The sequence below is a fragment of the Oncorhynchus mykiss genome, chromosome 32 (genome assembly GCF_013265735.2).
Source record: "Oncorhynchus mykiss isolate Arlee chromosome 32, USDA_OmykA_1.1, whole genome shotgun sequence".
Taxonomy (NCBI): domain Eukaryota; kingdom Metazoa; phylum Chordata; class Actinopteri; order Salmoniformes; family Salmonidae; genus Oncorhynchus; species Oncorhynchus mykiss.
In genome coordinates, this window is record NC_050572.1 from 8,593,390 (window position 1) to 8,611,614 (window position 18,225).

An 18,225-nucleotide genomic window follows, 5' to 3' on the forward strand; every position below is an offset into this window, starting at 1 on the left:
TTTCTTGTTCTCAGAACATATTCATGTTCTAGACATGTTTCTTGGGAACGTTGCAATGTTCTCAGAACATATTAATGTTCTGGACATGTTTCTCAGGAACGTTACAATGTTCTCAGAACATATTAATGTTCTAGACATGTTTCTCAGGAACGTTACAATGTTCTCAGAACATATTAATGTTCTAGACATGTTTCTTGGGAACGTTGCAATGTTCTCAGAACATATTAATGTTCTAGACATGTTTCTTGTTCTCAGAACATATTAATGTTCTAGACATGTTTCTTGTTCTCAGAACATATAAATGTTCTAGACATGTTTCTTGTTCTCAGAACATATTAACGTTCTAGACATGTTTCTTGTTGTCAGAACATATTAATATTCTAGACATGTTTCTTGTTCTCAGAACATATTAATATTCTAGACATGTTTCTTGTTCTCAGAACATATTAATGTTCTAGACATGTTTCTTGGGAACGTTGCAAGAACATTCATGTTTTCACTTTTCTAAGGTTTAGGAGAATATTCTTCCCTAAAGACGTTCTGATTACATTAAGGGGATGATCTCTTGGAAACAGTCCTTTTCTGACGTTTAGGAGAATATTCTTCCCTAAAGACATTCCGTTAACATTAAGGGGATGATCTCTTGAAAACAGTCCTTTTCTGAGGTTAAGGACAATATTCTTCCCTAAAGACGTTCTGTTTACATTAAGGTGATGATCTCTTGGAAACAGTCCTTGCACATCACTAGAACTCTCCTATGAAAATGGTAAGTAATGACCATATGAGACACTTAAGGGAACGTTCTCTAAAGTTGTGGCAACGTTTGTTGTAATCTGGGTCTCTCTCGCATCTCTGTCTGTCTCTCGCTCTCTCTCTCTCTGTCTCTCTCTTTCTCAGTCTGAATCTCTCTGTGTGTCTTTCTGTCTCTGTGTCTCTCTCAAGCTGTCTGTCTCTCTCTGTGTCTCTCTCTCTCTTTGTGTCTCTCTCTCTCTCTTTGTTTCTCTCTCTATCTACATCGCTTTCTTTCTCAATCCCTCTCTCTCTGTGCCTCTCTATCTCTCTTTCTCTGTGTATGTCTCTCTCTCTTGATGGCCGTCTATCTGGCTGTCTCTCTTTCTCAATTCAATGGGCGTTCATGGCATGGGAAACATATGTTTACATTGCCAAATGCAAGTGAAATAGACAATAAACAAAAGTGAAATAAACAATCAAAACTGAGCAGTAAGTTCACATACGTTTCAAAGGAATAGAGACATTTCAAATGACATGTTAGGGCTGTGTAAAGTGTTGTAATGATGTGCAAATAGTTAATGTACAAAAATGAAAATAAATAAACATAAATATGGGTTGTATTTACAATGGTGTTTGTTCTTCACTGGTTGACCTTTTCTTGTGACAACAGGTCACAAATCTTGCTGCGGTGATGGCACACTGTGGTATTTCACCTAATAGACATGAGAGTTTATCAAAATTAGATTAATTTTCAAATTCTTTGTGGGTCTGTGTAATCTGAGTGAAATATGTGTCTCTAATATGGTCATACGTTTAGGTTAGGAAGTGCAGCTCAGTTTCCACCTCATTTTCTGGGCAGTGTGCACACAGCCTGTCTTTTCTTGAGAGCCAGGTCTGCCTATGGCAGCCTCTCTCAATAGCAAGGCTATGCTCACTTAGTCTGTACATAGTCAAAGCTTTCCTTAAGTTTGGGTCAGTCACCGAGGTCAGGTATTCTGCCACTGTGTACTCTCTGTGTAGGGCCAAATAGCATTCTAGTTTGCTCTGTTTTTTTGTTAATTCTTTCCAATGTGTCAAGTAATTATCTTTTTGTTTTGTCATGATTTGGTTGGGTCTAATTGTGCTGCTGTCCTGGGGGCTCTGTGGGGTCTGTTTGTGCTTATGAACAGAGCCCCAGGACCAGCTTGTTTAGGGTAATGTATCTGTAGGTGATAGCTTTATTATGGAGGTTTGAATATATTTTTTATTTTAGGTGGAATTTAACCGCTCTTTTCTGGATTTTGATCATTAGCGAATATCGTCCTAATTCTACTCTGCATGCATTATTCAGTGTTTTACATAGTACACAGCGGATGTTTTTGCAGAATTCTGCATGCAAAGACTCGATTTGGTGCTTGTCCCATTTTGTGAATTCTTGGTTGGTGAGTTGACCCCAGACCTCACAACCATAAAGGGCAATGGGTTTTTATAACTGATTCAAGTATTTTTAGTTCTTTGCCAGATCCCAAATGGGATGTCGAATTTTATGTTCCTTTTGATGGCGCAGAATGCCCTTCTTGCTTTGTTTATCAGATCGTTCACAGCTTTGTGGAAGTTACCTGTGGTGCTTCTGTTTACACTGAGGTATAAATTATTTTTGTGTGCTCTAGGGCAACGGTGTCTAGATGGAATTTGTATTTGTGGTCCTGGCAAATCTAGGTGCTGCTGTAGGCCCTCCTTGGTTGGGGACAGAAGCACCAGATCATCAACAAACAGTAGACATTTGACTCTAGTGAGGTGAGGCTGGGTGCTGCAGACTGTTCTAGTCATTGATATACTGTACATGTTGAACGTGCATGTTGAACAGGGTGGGGCTCAAGCTGCATCCCTGTCTCAACCCACAGCCCTGTAGAACATGTTGTTTGTTTAGATGGATTCTATAATGTCGGATCTTTTTCCCTCCAACATTGCTATACATCAATTTGTATAGCAAGACCCTCATGCCCAATTGAGTCAAAAGCTTTTTTTTTCATTGAGGATACCATTAACACCACAGGCCTTTTGGGGTTGGAGGGTTTGTCCTGTAGTTCATTCAATGTAATTGGAGAATTCAGTGGGTTCTGTTAGTCTTTAATAGTTGATTCTAAGATTTGTAATTGATCAGGTATATATTTTTGCTCTTTGTTCTTTGAAGAAGTGGTTTCTCCACACATCTCCGTTTTGGATAGATAACTCTTCGTGTTGTTGTTTGTTTGGTGTTTTCCAATTTTCACAGAAGTGGTTAGATTCTATGGATTCTTCAATGACTTTCAGCAGATTTCTGACGTGCTGTTCCTTCTTTTTTTCTAGTGTATTTCTGTATTGTTTTAGTGTTTCACCATAGTGAAGCCGTAGACGTGTAGATTTTCTGGGTCTCCATGTTTTTGGCTGGACAGGTTTGTCAATTTATTTCTTAGGTTTTTTGCAATCTTCATCAAACCATTTGTCCTTGTTGAACATTTTCTTAAGCTGTTTGCTTTCTTTTATATATATTTGATAGGGAAGCTGAAAGGTCAACTATACTATTTAGGCTTTTTACTGCCAAGTTTCTACTTTCACTATTATAGAGAAATGTTTTGTCCAGAATTTGTCTAAAAGGGATTGAATCTGTTGTTGCGTAATTGTTTTTTGGTAGGTTTCTGCACTACTGTCCTTCCATCTATAGTCTTAATTCATGTTCTGCAGTTCCTTTGGCATTGATGTCTCATGATTGAGTATTGCTCTGTTCAAGTAGAGTGTGATTTTGCTGTGATCTGATAGGGGTGTCAGTGGACTGACTGAACGCTCTAAGAGACTCTGGGTTGAGGTCAGTGATAAAGTAGTCAGCAGTATTGCTGCCAGGGGATGAGCTGTACGTGTACCGACCGTAGCCTACCATTGACTTATTACAGACCCAGTGTGCGACAGAGCTGCAGGGAGTTGTGGCCTATTTTTTGGGGGTTGTTTTGTCATAATTGTGGCCATGTTTGGGAGGGAATGATGTCACCTCCAGGTAGGTGTTCGTCCCCCTTTGTGCTGAAAGTGTCAGGTTCTTGTCCAGTTCTGGCATTTAGGTCACCACAGACTACTACATGCCCCTGGGCCTGGAAATTGTTGCTCTCCTCCTCTAGGGTGGAGAAGCTGTCTTCAATAATGTATGGGGATTCTATTGGGGGTAAATTAATTGAAAAAATGGCCAGGGTTTGCTTGGGGGGGGTGTCTTAGCTGGTTGGTATGTGGCTGGTGATGCTGTGGCCAGGGTTTGCTTGGGGGGGGGGGGGGGGTCTTAGCTGGTTGGTATGTGGCTGGTGATGCTGTGGCCTGGGTTTGCTGGGGGGGGGGGGGGGGGGGTATTAGCTGGTTGGTATGTGGCTGGTGATGCTGTGGCCTGGGTTTGCTTGGGGGGGGGGGGGGTCTTAGCTGGTTGGTATGTGGCTGGTGATGCTGTGGCCTGGGTTTGCTTGGGGGGGGGGGGGGGTCTTAGCTGGTTGGTATGTGGCTGGTGATGCTGTGGCCTGGGTGTAGGTCCTCTTGGCGTAGGTCCTCTTGGCGTAGGTCCTCTTGGCGTGAGTTCTCCCGGTGCAGGGTATTCACTTGTTTGCATGGTCTTCATACTGGCCGATGTTAGTTCACTCAGAGGCAGAGGAAAGCTGGAAGCACGTTGCCCTTTATAGGAATGGTTCATATATTTTTGATTACCTAATCAGCCGCTCATATTGAGTTTAGGTGCAGCGACGGGTCAAGGGAAAGATTGAGCCTGCATTGATAGGGTCTATCTATTTCTCTCTCTCTCTCTCTCTCCCTCTCCCTCTCCCTCCCTCGTGTGTCTACCTTATGGTGTCAGGGGATAAGGTATAGTTCTGTCTGGAGGATACATCTCTCTTTCTGTTTTTCTCTCTTTCAGTTCCTCTCTCTCACACACTCACTCTCTCCCCTCACTCCCTGTTATTCACATTATGGATTGACCAGTGGGAATACAGTGGCCTCCTTGGGGGCCTTCGGGAGGGTGTCTCGCTGCTCGTTGCTCTGTTGCTCCTGTGGGCGGTGCTGGGGCTGTGTTTGAGGGGGATGTCCTTCAGGGTCCTGGAAAAGTGCTTCCTTGTAGAGGTGGCACTAGTCGTAAAGACTGCTCAAGTCCAGGGTAGAGTCTGTCTGTCTGTCTGTCTGTCTGTCTGTCTGTCTGTCTGTCTGTCTGTCTGTCTGTCTGTCTCTATTTCTGTCTCTATTTCTGTCTCTATTTCTGTCTCTGCGTCTCTCTGCGTGTCTCTCTCTCTCTCTCATATCTTTCCCAGTACAACCACAAACTTCTCCTCTTTCTCTTCAATTTCCATCCTCTCTCTGTGGTGACATACAAGATACTCACCGACACTCCTTCGAATGAGCTGGTGTTGAGAGCACGATAGATCTCGGCGGTGATATCTTGGTTGTTGTAGTTGAAGTCTTCTAGCCTGCGGCCCTTGGCCTTCAGGGGCCCCACGGTCTTGTTGAGGGCCAGAGCCAGGGCCCACACTGCATCGTAGGCCAGAGGAGCCTCCTGGAACCCCCCCGTCTCCTCTGGGTTCTTACCCCCCAACTTAGACATCAGCTGGTTCAGAAACTCCTGAGACGTCTGAAGAAGAGAGAGGAGGAGGGCTTAGAACTGTTTTTTTCACCTTTATTTAACCAGGTAGGCCAGTTGAGAACAAGTTCTCATTTATAACTGCGACCTGGCCAAGATAAAGCAAAGCAGTGTAACACAAAACATTCACACAGAGTTACACATAGGAATAAACAAGCGTACAGTCAATAACACAATAGAAAGAAAAAAATAATGGGTGGGTGAAGAAGGGTTGGTGTACACAGCTAGCATGGTCTCCCAGTGGGCGGGGTCTATCTGGGTACAGGTCAGATGTTCCTCCCCCCCTTAAGAAGTCACCAGGGTACAAACACGACAAACACTCACACTTACACAGGTACCCAAACACACACCAACCAGCCAGCCAACCAGCCAGCCAGCCAAACAAACAAACAAACAACCAAACAAACAAACCAACTGCAATGCACCCCTCCTGTATCCATCCACCCCCATTCTGTTGGCCCTCCTGTTATATATGGACTGAGTTCCAGACATCTACCAGTTTCTACCCTTTGACAACAACAACAACGTCACATTGGACAGGTCCACTTTGTGATAGAATCCCTACACCCTCGTAAATTGGTTCAATAACACAAATGCTTTTCTCTCCCATTTAGCTTGATGTGGAGGTTTATTTTTTAAAGGATTGGACAGGTTTTTGACAATAGTTTGTTTATCTGCCATGCGACGGGAGACGACGCTCCAAGAGAACGTTCTCTACAGAACAGCGGTAAGGGCCAATTTGTATTTTGGGACAGATAAACAACTCTGTCAAAAACATGTCCAATCCTCGAGCCAAAGACATTAGGTTTTGAGACACAGTCTCGGGCAATGCATGCATTCACCCGCTCTATGGTGGCGTGGTGAAAGTATTTTCGTGGTAGCAGGGTGGAGATCATCACTTGTGTGTAAGGGAATGTGGAAGAAGCTTTTTCAACGATGGTTGAGCGTCGTATTATTAGCAGACTCAGACACAAACACACAATCAGTTTTCCATTGTAATACAATATGAGAGATGGGGTCTGTGTGTTGTGTTTTTCTAGCTCATCCTGAAGGGAGAGAGACAGAGAGGATGTTTTCATGCTGTCTGAGTCTAGAAAGGGAATTATTAATTGGCATCACTTTAGACGGGAGTGCTGGAACAGGGCTTGACAGGAAGGGTGCTGAACAGGGCTCAACAGGAAGGGTGCTGTACAGGGCTCAACAGGAAGGGTGCTGTACAGGGCTCAACAGGAAGGGTTCTGTCAGAAGGCTTGACAGCGAGGGAATATGGAGGAAGGAAGGAAAGGAGTCTCTCTCTCTCTACCTGATCTCTGTGACGAGCTAAGGAGAGACATAACCGATCTGTAATAGGCAGAGTTCCAAATGGCCCTCTATTCCCCTATATCGTGCACTACTTTCAAGCAGGGCCCATAATAGGAAATAAAATAGGTTGCCATTTGGGAGACAGACCTAGAAGCAAGTAAATTGTCAAGCAAACGTCCACAGTCACTGTTAGAACTATTCAAATAGCCAAAAGGTACTCTATTTTCTACTCTCTGTCTGTAGCGCTGCTTCCAGCAGCAGTAGCACGTTGTTTCCCGTTGCTTAGCAACCGCAGTAAACAAGTCTATCGCGCAGAGGTCATGCTGCTGTAGCTGTTGCACACATACAGTTTATTAGGTGGCCTTGGCTTGCTATATAAAGCAGGAAGACAGGCATCGAGGCATTAAGTTACTGTTCCGTTGAACGTTAGATAGACCAAATGGTTGACCTAACCGACTTTGAGGGTGGTATGATCGTCAGTGCCAGGAGTGCCAGATCCAGTATCTCACAAATGTCTGCCCTCCTGAGCTGCTTTTCACACACACCGACATTGTCTTGGGTTTACCAGGTACCGTCCAGTCCTGTGGTGGGAAACAGCTCACGGAGGAGAGAGGTCGAAGGAGAATGGCAAGCTAACAGGTGGGCCACAACCAGACATAATAACGGCACAGTACAACAGTGGTGGGTAGAGAGGCATCTTGGAACGCACACCTCGTTGATCCTTGTCATGGATGGGCGATTTGGATGGGCGATTTGGATGGCCGATTTGCAGCAGACGACCACACCGGGTTCCACTCTTTTCAGCTAAAAACAACAAGAAGTGGCTCCAGTGGGCAAGAGATCACCAACACTGGAGGAGTGGAAAAACATTGCCTGCTTCGCCGAATCCCGGTTCCTGTTGCGTCATGCTGATAGCGGAGTCAGGATTTGGCGTAAGCAGCATCAATCCATGGACACATCCTGCCTGGTACAGGCTAGTGGCGGTGGAGTACTGGTGTGGGGAATGTTTTCCTGGCACACATTAGGTCCTTTGATACCAATTGAGCAATGAATGTTTCCGACACACTTATAGAATCCACGTAGAATTCAGGTTGTTCCGAAGGCAAACGGGGGGGGATTCTGACCTGGTACTAGATGGGTGTACCTAATAAACTGGCCAGTGAGTGTATATTACGACATTTGCTAGCCTAGCATGGATTTCAACTTCTCTCAGATTCACATTCACTTAGAAATGTCCACACTTACCAAGAATGGCATTTGGTAGTTCATTTCAGCCGGAGATGGTGGCTTTTAGCATACTTTTGGCATCTTCACCAACAGGATAAAACATATACAGTGCCTTGCAAAATAACTTAATCCCCTTTGGTGTTTTTCCTATTCTGTTGCATTACAACCTGTCATTTAAATGGATTTTAATTTGGATTTCATGTAATGGACATACACAAAATGGTCTAAATTGGTGAAGCGAAAGGAAAAATAAATATTTTTTCAAAAAAATCGAAAAAATAAAAAACAGAAAAGTAGTGCATGCATATGTATTCACCCCCATTACTATGAAGCCCCTCCCCTTTGATACGAAGCCCCTCCCCTTTGCTATGAAGCCCCTCCCCTTTGCTATGAAGCCCCTAAATTAGATCTGGTGCAACCAATTACCTTCAGAAGTCACATAATTAGTTAAATAAAGTTCACCTGTGTGCAATCTAAGTGTCACATGATCTGTCACATGATCTCAGTATATATACACACCTGTTCTGAAAGGCCCCAGAGTCTGCAACACCACTAAGCAAGGGGCACCACCAAGCAAGCGGCACCAAGAAGACCAAGGAGCTCTCCAAACAGCTCAGGGACAATGTTGTGGAGAAGTACAGATCAGGGTTGGGTTATAAAAAAATATCTGAAACTTTGAACATCCCACGGAGCACCATTAAATCTATTATAATTTTTTTTTTAAGAATATGGCGCCACAACAAACCTGCCAAGAGAGGGCCGCCCACCAAAACTCACCGACCAGGCAAGGAGGGCATTAATCAGAGAGGCAACAAAGAGACCAAAGATAATCTTGAAGGAGCTGCAAAGCTCCACAGCGGAGATTGGAGTATCTGTCCATAGGACCACTTTAAGCTGTACACTCCACAGAGCTGGGCTTTACGGAAGGGTGGCCAGAAAAAAAGCCAATGCTTAAAGAACAAAATAAGCCAACACGTGTGGTGTTGTGGGAGAGTCCCCAAACATATGGAAGAAGGTACTCTGGTCAGATGAGATTAAAATTTTGCTTTTTTGGCCATCAAGGAAAGCACTATGTCTGGCACAAACCCAACGCCTCTCATCACAAACATCTTGTTTGTTTCACAATTAAAAATATTTTGCATCTTCAAAGTGGTAGGCATGTTGTGTAAATCAAATGATACAAATCCCCCCCCCAAAAAAAATCTATTTTAATTCCAGGTTGTAAGGCAACAAAATAGGACAAATGCCAAGTGGCGGTGAATACTTTATCGAGCCACTGTAGCCTGCCCTGCGAACCATAGATACTATACTATACCATAGATACTATACTATACCATAGATACTATACTATACTATACTATAGACACTATACTATACCATAGATACTATACGATACTATAGATACTATACTATACTATACCATAGATACTATACTATACCATAGATACTATACAATACTATAGATACTATACTATAGATACTATACTATAGCTACTATACTATACTATAGATACTATACTATACCATAGATACGATACTATACTATAGATACTATGCTATACTATAGATACTATACTATGCTATAGATACTGTACTATAGATACTATACTGTAGATACTATACTATACTACAGATACTATACTATACTATAGATACTATACTATGGATCCTATACTATACTATAGATACTATACTATACTATACCATAGCTACTATACTATACTATACTATTGATACTATACTATAGATACTATACTATAGATACTATACTATCCTATAGATTCTATACTATAGATACTATACTATAGATACTATACTATAAATAATATACTATACTACAGATACAATACCATACTATAGATACTATACTATACTATGGATACTATACTATAGATACTATACTATGCTATAGATACTATACTATAGATACTATAATATACCATAGATACTATACTATAGATAGTATACTACAGATACCATGCTATACTATAGATACTATACTATACTATAGATACTATAATATACTATAGATACTATACTAAACTATAGGTACTATACTATAGATACTATACTATACTATAGATACTATACTATAGATACTATACTATACTATAGATACTATAATATAGTATAGATACTATAATATAGTATAGATACTATACTATAGATACTATACTATAGATACTATAATATACTATAGATACTATACTATATATACTATGCTATACTATAGATACTATACTATAGATCCTATACTATATATACTATACTATAGATAGTATAATATACTATAGATACTATAATATACTATAGCTACTATACTATACTATAGATACTATACTATACTAGAAGAATGCTATACTATACTATAGATATTATTCTATACTATAGATACTATACTATAGATACTATACAATAGATACTACACTATAGATACTATACTATACTATAGATCCTATACTATAGATACTATAATATACTATAGATACTATACTATACTATAGATACTATGCTATACTATAGATACTATGCTATACTATAGATACTATAGATCCTATACAATATATACTATACTATAGATACTATAATATACTATAGCTACTATACTATACTATAGATACTATACTATACTAGAAGAATGCTATACTATACTATAGATACTATTCTATACTATAGATACTATACTATAGATACTATACAATAGATACTACACTATAGATACTATACTATACTATAGATACTATACTATACTATAGATACTATACTATAGATACTATACTATATATACTATACTACAGATACTATACTATGGATACTATACTGTAGTATAGATACTATACTATACTATAGGTACTATACTATACTATAGATCCTATACTATAGATACTATACTATAGATACTATACTATAGATACTATACAATAGATACTACACTATAGATACTATACTATACTATAGACACTATACTATACTATAGATACTATACTATCGATACTATACTATACTATATATACTATACTATGGATACTATACTATAGATACTATAGTATAGATACTATACTATACTGTGGGTACTATGCTATAGATACTATGCTATAGATACTATACTATACTATAGATGCAGGCCATGTTACAGCTTCAAAGGGAGAGATCGTTCGAGGAAGGAGATGGATTAAGGTAGAAAAACTATTGTTAAGAATAATCATTAATTTATACTGCTGCTATAGGGTTTGCTGGATATAGTTACTTAAAAAATACAATAACATTTTTATTTAACCTATATTTAACTAGGCAAGTCAGTAAAGAACAAATTCTAATTTACAATGATTGCCTAGGAACAGTGGGTTAACTGCCTGTTCAGGGGCAGAACGACAGATTTGTACCTTGTCAGCTCGGGGATTTGAACTTGAAACCTTTCAGTTACTAGTCCAAAACTCTAACCACTAGGCTACCTGCCGACCCTACACTCTAACCACTAGGACACCTGCCGTCGCTACACTCTAACCACTAGGCTACATGCCGTCCCTACACTCTAACCACTAGGCTACCTGCCGTCCCTACACTCTAACCACTAGGCTACCTGCCGTCCCTACACTCTAACCACTAGGCTACCTGCCGACCCTACACTCTAACCACTAGGCTACCTGCCGTCCCTACACTCTAACCACTAGGCCACCTGCCGACCCTACACTCTAACCACTAGGCTACCTGCCAACCCTACACTCTAACCACTAGGCTACCTGCCGTCCCTACACTCTAACCACTAGGCTACCTGCCGTCCCTACACTCTAACCACTAGGCCACCTGCCGACCCTACACTCTAACCACTAGGCTACCTGCCGACCCTACACTCTAACCACTAGGCTACCTGCCGTCCCTACACTCTAACCACTAGGCTACCTGCCGTCCCTACACTCTAACCACTAGGCTACCCTGCCGCCCCATTACAGAAGTTATGATGTTTATCGATTATTTATTTACGTTCTTCATCGTCACGGTTATACAGTTACCGTACCAGCCCTACTCACAATGTTAAACAAACATCAAACTTCGACTTGAGTTTTTGAGATCATGCACACCCACTCTCCCCCCCCTCCCTCGGCTTCAGGCCGCATCCAGCAGCTGGGTCTGTCAAAGCTGCAGCCCCGAAGAACCATCGCCTCGACAACCGCAGCCTCTCGACACCTCGTCACCAAATGGGGCTTTGATCAATAAGAGACAACTCTATAGCCTCTCTAGGCTGCTTTTGACTAGGGCCCATAGGTAAAGGGACGCATCCTCTAGTATCTCTCCCTCTCTAGGCTGCTTTTGACTAGGGCCCATAGGTAAAGAGACGCATCCTCTAGTATCTCTCCCTCTCTAGGCTGCTTTTGACTAGGGCCCATAGGTAAAGGGACGCATCCTCTGGTATCTCTCCCTCTCTGCCACTTCAGCACTTCCAGACAGCACAGCCCCAGTGTATCGTTTCATAAAAAAACATGAACAAAAGTGTTTATTTATTCAGAGTTATATTTTCTACCAGCTACTCTACAGGGCAATGGTGATAATTCAGAGCCGAGACTTCAAGAGAGAGAGAAACGGTTTGCAGCACTCGAACGCTCCTCTCGAGCACAAAGCTTTTCTTCTACGAGGTAAAACTTCAAAGTAGATGGGTAATAATACAGGTTACTGTGAATAGCATCCTGAAGCTCTGCTCCTCTCCAGACACGGCAACACAAACTAAAGAGGGTCATTACACTGGGGAAGGACTGGGACAATGTTAAAGTATATGTCCCAAAATGGCACCCCTAATCCCTAATCCCTGCGTTACTTTTGACCAGAGCCCTACTTTTCATGGATTTCACGTCAATACATTGCTGAAAGTTCTATGAGGTCCGACTGAACTTTTTACTTTTTTTACATTTCAGTGGCTTGGAAACACAATTACGTTTTTTCTAAAAAGGTAAATAATGAGTAGGAAAACCTTTTGTCATCATTGTGATGTCGTCAAATTGACTTTAGAGTAGCTAACGTTGTGAGGGGGAGAGCACCAGATTTAAGCTAGCTAATGTTAGCGTTGCTAGCATTGTTGCTAACGGCAACGTTGCCATCTGTCTAAAGTAAATCTGACGACATCGCAACGACGACAAAGTTGTTTCCCCACTAACTCTTTGCCTACTTTAACAATGTAATTTTATTTCCAAGACACTGTAGTGTAATTTAGGCAACATTATCATTAACACCTGTTTAGAATGAATGGACAAAACTAAAAAATTGTTCCTCAGTCCCCGGGGAACGTTCATAACAACGGCGCGACACAGCCGTGAAACTCATGAATATAGGGAATAGAGTACCATCAGTGTCATAGTGACATGGGCCATTAAACACTATATAAGAATCTCTCCAGGGCCTCCCGGGTGGCGCAGTGGTTAGTGGCTGTGCCATCAGAGTCCCTGGGTTCGCGCCCAGGCTCTGTCGTAACCGGCCGCGACCGGGGGGTCCGTGGGGCGACGCACAATTGGCCTAGCGTCGCCCGGGTTAGGGAGGGCTTGGTCGGTAGGGACGTCCTTGTCTCATCGCGCACCAGCGACTCCTGTGGCGGGCCGGGCGCAGTGTGCGCTAACCAAGGTTGCCAGGTGCACAGTGTTTCCTCCGACACATTGGTGCGGCTGGCTTCCGGGTTGGAGGCGCGCTGTGTTAAGAAGCAGTGCGGCTGGTTGGGTTGTGTATCGGAGGACGCATGACATTCAGCCTTCGTCTCTCCCGAGCCCGTATGGGAGTTGTAGCGATGAGACAAGCTACTACAACAATTGGATACCATGAAATTGGGGAGAAAAAGGGGGTAAAAATTTTTAAAAAATAATCTCTCCTTCCATACAATATGTTGTAATACACATTTTATTTATGTGTATAATAAAACACTGAAATTACTATTACTTATACCACTGCTTTGTATAGTCGATTCTGATAGGTAGAAAAATAGTAAGAGTAAATAGTAGAGATGTTCAAATCAAATCAAACTTTATTTGTCACATGCGCCGAATACAACAAGTGTAGACCTTACCGTGAAACGCTTTCTTTACAAGCCCTTAACCAACAGCGCAGTTCAAGAAGAGTTATGTTGTAATATTGAACACAACATTACAGAAATAATACAATCTTATAACACGTGCAGAGGACTGCTTTTCACTGCAGTGGCTGTTGTAATGTTAGGTAAGATATTTCAGAGAGAACCAATAACCACTTATAGAATCAGAATGAGTAAATGTCTATGTCACCACTCACCCTGTGTCTTACAATAGAGATTTATGTATAATACTGTATATATTACAACATGGCGGCATCCCAAATCGCACCCTATTCCCTATGTAGTGCACTACTTTTGACCAGGGCCTCCTATTCCCTATATATCCCCTAGCATATATCCCCTATATGTAAGGAATAGGGCGCCATTTGGGATGCACTCTATATCTCTCTCACCAGATTGGAGGCCCCTCGGACGGTCTCGGGGTTGAGCATGACGATCTCCGTGGTAACGTGGCCCTCCACCGCCTCCGTCATCTGCTCCACGGTGCAGTTGATTGATGGGTCTTTGATCTTGAACCAGTTGTCTGCGTACCAACCAATCAGGAACCAGACATATTTCTTCCCATAGAGCTTCTCCTTGTACACCTGTAGGATAGAGGGAGAGACGGGAGAGAGAAAGAGAACAGAAAGGAGTGAATGAATGGAAATGTAAAGAAAGATTTCAGGGGGAGAGAGAGAGAGAAAGATAGGGGAGAGAGAGAGAGAGCGAGAAAGATGGGGGAGAGAGAGAGAGAGAGAGAGATAGGGGAGAAAGAGAGAGTGAGATGGGGGAGAAAGAGAGTGAGATGGGGAGAGCGAGAGAGAGAGATGGGGAGAGCGAGAGATTGAGAGAGAGAGAGAGAGAGAGAGAGATGGGGAAGCGAGAGAGAGAGAGAGATGGGGAAGAGAGAGAGAGAGAGACAGAGAGGGAGGGAGAGATGGGGAAGAGAGAGAGAGAGATGGAGAAGAGAGAGAGAGAGAGAGAGATGGGGAAGAGAGAGAGAGAGAGAGAGAGATGGGGAAGAGAGAGAGAGAGAGAGAGAGAGAGAGAGAGAGAGAGAGATGGGGAGAGAAAAGGAGTGAGTGAGAGAAAGGAAAGCGATGAGCGGGCAGGTTTGTTAGACAGAAGATATCAGAGTATATGGAGGAAGAGAGAACACAAAGACAGAAGATACCAGAGTATATGGAGGAAGAGAGAACAAATACACAGAAGATATCAGAGTATATGGAGGAAGAGAGAACACAAAGACAGAAGATATCAGAGTATATGGAGGAAGAGAGAACACAAAGACAGAAGATATCAGAGTATATGGAGGAAGAGAGAACACAAAGACAGAAGATATCAGAGTATATGGAGGAAGAGAGAACACAAAGACAGAAGATATCAGAGTATATGGAGGAAGAGAGAACAAATACACAGAAGATATCAGAGTATATGGAGGAAGAGAGAACACAAAGACAGAAGATATCAGAGTATATGGAGGAAGAGAGAACACAAAGACAGAAGATATCAGAGTATATGGAGGAAGAGAGAACACAAAGACAGAAGATATAAGAGTATATGGAGGAAGAGAGAACACAAAGACAGAAGATATCAGAGTATATGGAGGAAGAGAGAACAAATACACAGAAGATATCAGAGTATATGGAGGAAGAGAGAACAAATACACAGAAGATATCAGAGTATATGGAGGAAGAGAGAACAAATACACAGAAGATATCAGAGTATATGGAGGAAGAGAGAACAAATACACAGAAGATAGAGGAACGGAGAGATAACAAAAAGCGATAGAAAGAAAAATCTAGATACATTGACGCGAGCCGTGAGCAATACAAGCTGGAATCAAATATATAAAAAAAATTTTAAAGACACAAAAAAGGATATTGTCATTCAACAAAAATGTTAAGATATCAATCCACAGAGTTGTGAACAGCAAATGTAGCTTCTGTACCTCGCAGAAAACTTTTCTGGCTTCTGTCTCGTAGAAGAGCCCCACGATGATTCTGGCATCTTGCCGCTGGCGATTCAGAGAGGGAAGGAAAGAGTCACACAGGAGATGGGAATACTCAACACACACACACACACACACACACACACACACACAAACACAACACACACACACACACACACACAACACACACACACAGGAAACAGGAGGGAAGCGTCAGCTCTAATGGGGAGGGAGTCTCGGATAAATAGGTATCAGCCGGTAACTCCACCAATAACCGTTATTCAATAGAATCTCATGCTGATCAGAACACTTGCTGCCATCTTCATGATGTCATTATTGTCACAATGTATGAAATCAACATTTGAAGCATAGTCATTGGACAATTGCTCTTTTATGAGAATACAGTGTGTAAAAATGACACTTTTTACTTTTCCCGCTGTAAAATTATATATTTTCAGATATTGGATTCGGTACACACACACACACACACACACACACACACACACACACACACACACACACACACACACACACACACACACACACACACACACACACACACACACACACACACACACACACACACACACGTTCCACAGAGAGACACACACAAACACATACACACACCTCCTCCCAATACCCAAACGCAATGCACCGCGCAGCACAACTCATTTCCCCCTCTAGTGTGCTACATTTATGTTGTTACCATGGTTCCTACAGCGATGGCCAATTAATATCGCACAACAACCCCAGGCCGGCATGCCAAGAAAGGTTATGCTAAAGTACGCACCAGCCAGGAAGAAAGCAAGGAAGGAATGATAGGGAGGAGAGGATGAGGGAGGAGGGATGGAGAACAGAAAGGTAGAGGAGAGAGGGAGGAGGGAGGGAAGGAAGGGGAACAGAAAGGTAGAGGAAGAACAGAAAGGTAGAGGAGGAACAGAAAGGTAGAGGAGGAACAGAAAGGTAGAGGAGGAACAGAAAGGTAGAGGAGGAACAGAAAGGTAGAGGTGGAACAGAAAGGTAGAGGAGGAACAGAAAGGTAGAGGAGGAACAGAAAGGTAGAGGTGGAACAGAAAGGTAGAGGAGGAACAGAAAGGTAGAGGAGGAACAGAAAGGTAGAGGTGGAACAGAAAGGTAGAGGAGAGAGGGAGGAGGGAGGGAAGGAAGGGGAACAGAAAGGTAGAGGAGGAACAGAAAGGTAGAGGTGGAACAGAAAGGTAGAGGAGAGATGGAGGAGGGAGGGAAGGAAAGGGAACAGAAAGGTAGAGGAGGAACAGAAAGGTAGAGGTGGAACAGAAAGGTAGAGGAGAGAGGGAGGAGGGAGGGAAGGAAGGGGAACAGAAAGGTAGAGGAAGAACAGAAAGGTAGAGGAAGGACAGAAAGGTAGAGGAGGAACAGAAAGGTAGAGGAAGGACAGAAAGGTAGAGGAAGGACAGAAAGGTAGAGGAGGAACAGAAAGGTAGAGGAGGAACAGAAAGGTAGAGGTGGAACAGAAAGGTAGAGGAAGGACAGAAAGGTAGAGGAAGGACAGAAAGGTAGAGGAAGGACAGAAAGGTAGAGGAGGAACAGAAAGGTAGAGGTGGAACAGAAAGGTAGAGGAAGGACAGAAAGGTAGAGGAAGGACAGAAAGGTAGAGGAAGGACAGAAAGGTAGAGGAAGAACAGAAAGGTAGAGGAGGAACAGAAAGGTAGAGGAAGGACAGAAAGGTAGAGGAGTGTCATGACCTGCCCTTTGGGGGAAGGCTCATAGGCCCCCCCCCCCCCCTTGTTAAAGTTAAACCCCTTTGTTACCACAGAGAGAGACGTTGCAGTACGGTAACATCAAAAGGTTGAATAATTAAACAGTATTTCTGTAATCAAACATTTGGAATGGGTATTTAAACAGCAATCCTGTCGTATTTGTTAATCATTTGTATTGTAACTAAGGAGTAGAACAACATAACTGTATCTCTGAATGTGTATATTTCCCAGTTACCAGATGTACATCTAAATGTTGTGGAACTTATATGATTAAATATGAAACTATTTGCGAGAAGATGAAATGTGACGTTAGCCTTCTAAATGAGAGAACTGTTTTTCATTTTGAAGTCTAAACCAATTCAGTGGCCACGCCCACGTGAGCACAGACACAGCCTCTTTTTCCCCAAGTGGCCTAATGACGAAATGTACATCAGGCCAACGAGAACAACAGCGTGAGCTGAGAGGGCCATAATGGATAGAACTCTGAAACCAGAAGACGTGAGGACGCAGTCCAAACCTCACGAATGGTTAATAAATCTACAAAACCAAAGACTGCACATTCACCTTCTGCAGCTGTATATGTCAAATTGTCTAGGAAAGTCGACGGAAGACG

General features: G+C 42.4%; 1 protein-coding gene across 1 annotated transcript in view; it reads right to left on the bottom strand.

Annotated features, from left to right (window-relative positions):
* Positions 1-18,225, bottom strand: part of LOC110487865 (gamma-aminobutyric acid type B receptor subunit 1) — a 265,484-nt gene that overhangs the window by 78,702 nt on the left and 168,557 nt on the right. Inside the window, exons 11-13 of the mRNA XM_036970908.1 lie at positions 15,874-15,939; positions 14,336-14,527; positions 5,093-5,338 (exon numbers count right to left, since the gene is read on the bottom strand). Coding sequence (XP_036826803.1) covers positions 5,093-5,338; positions 14,336-14,527; positions 15,874-15,939 — 504 coding nt within the window. The remainder of the gene's footprint in view (positions 1-5,092; positions 5,339-14,335; positions 14,528-15,873; positions 15,940-18,225) is intronic.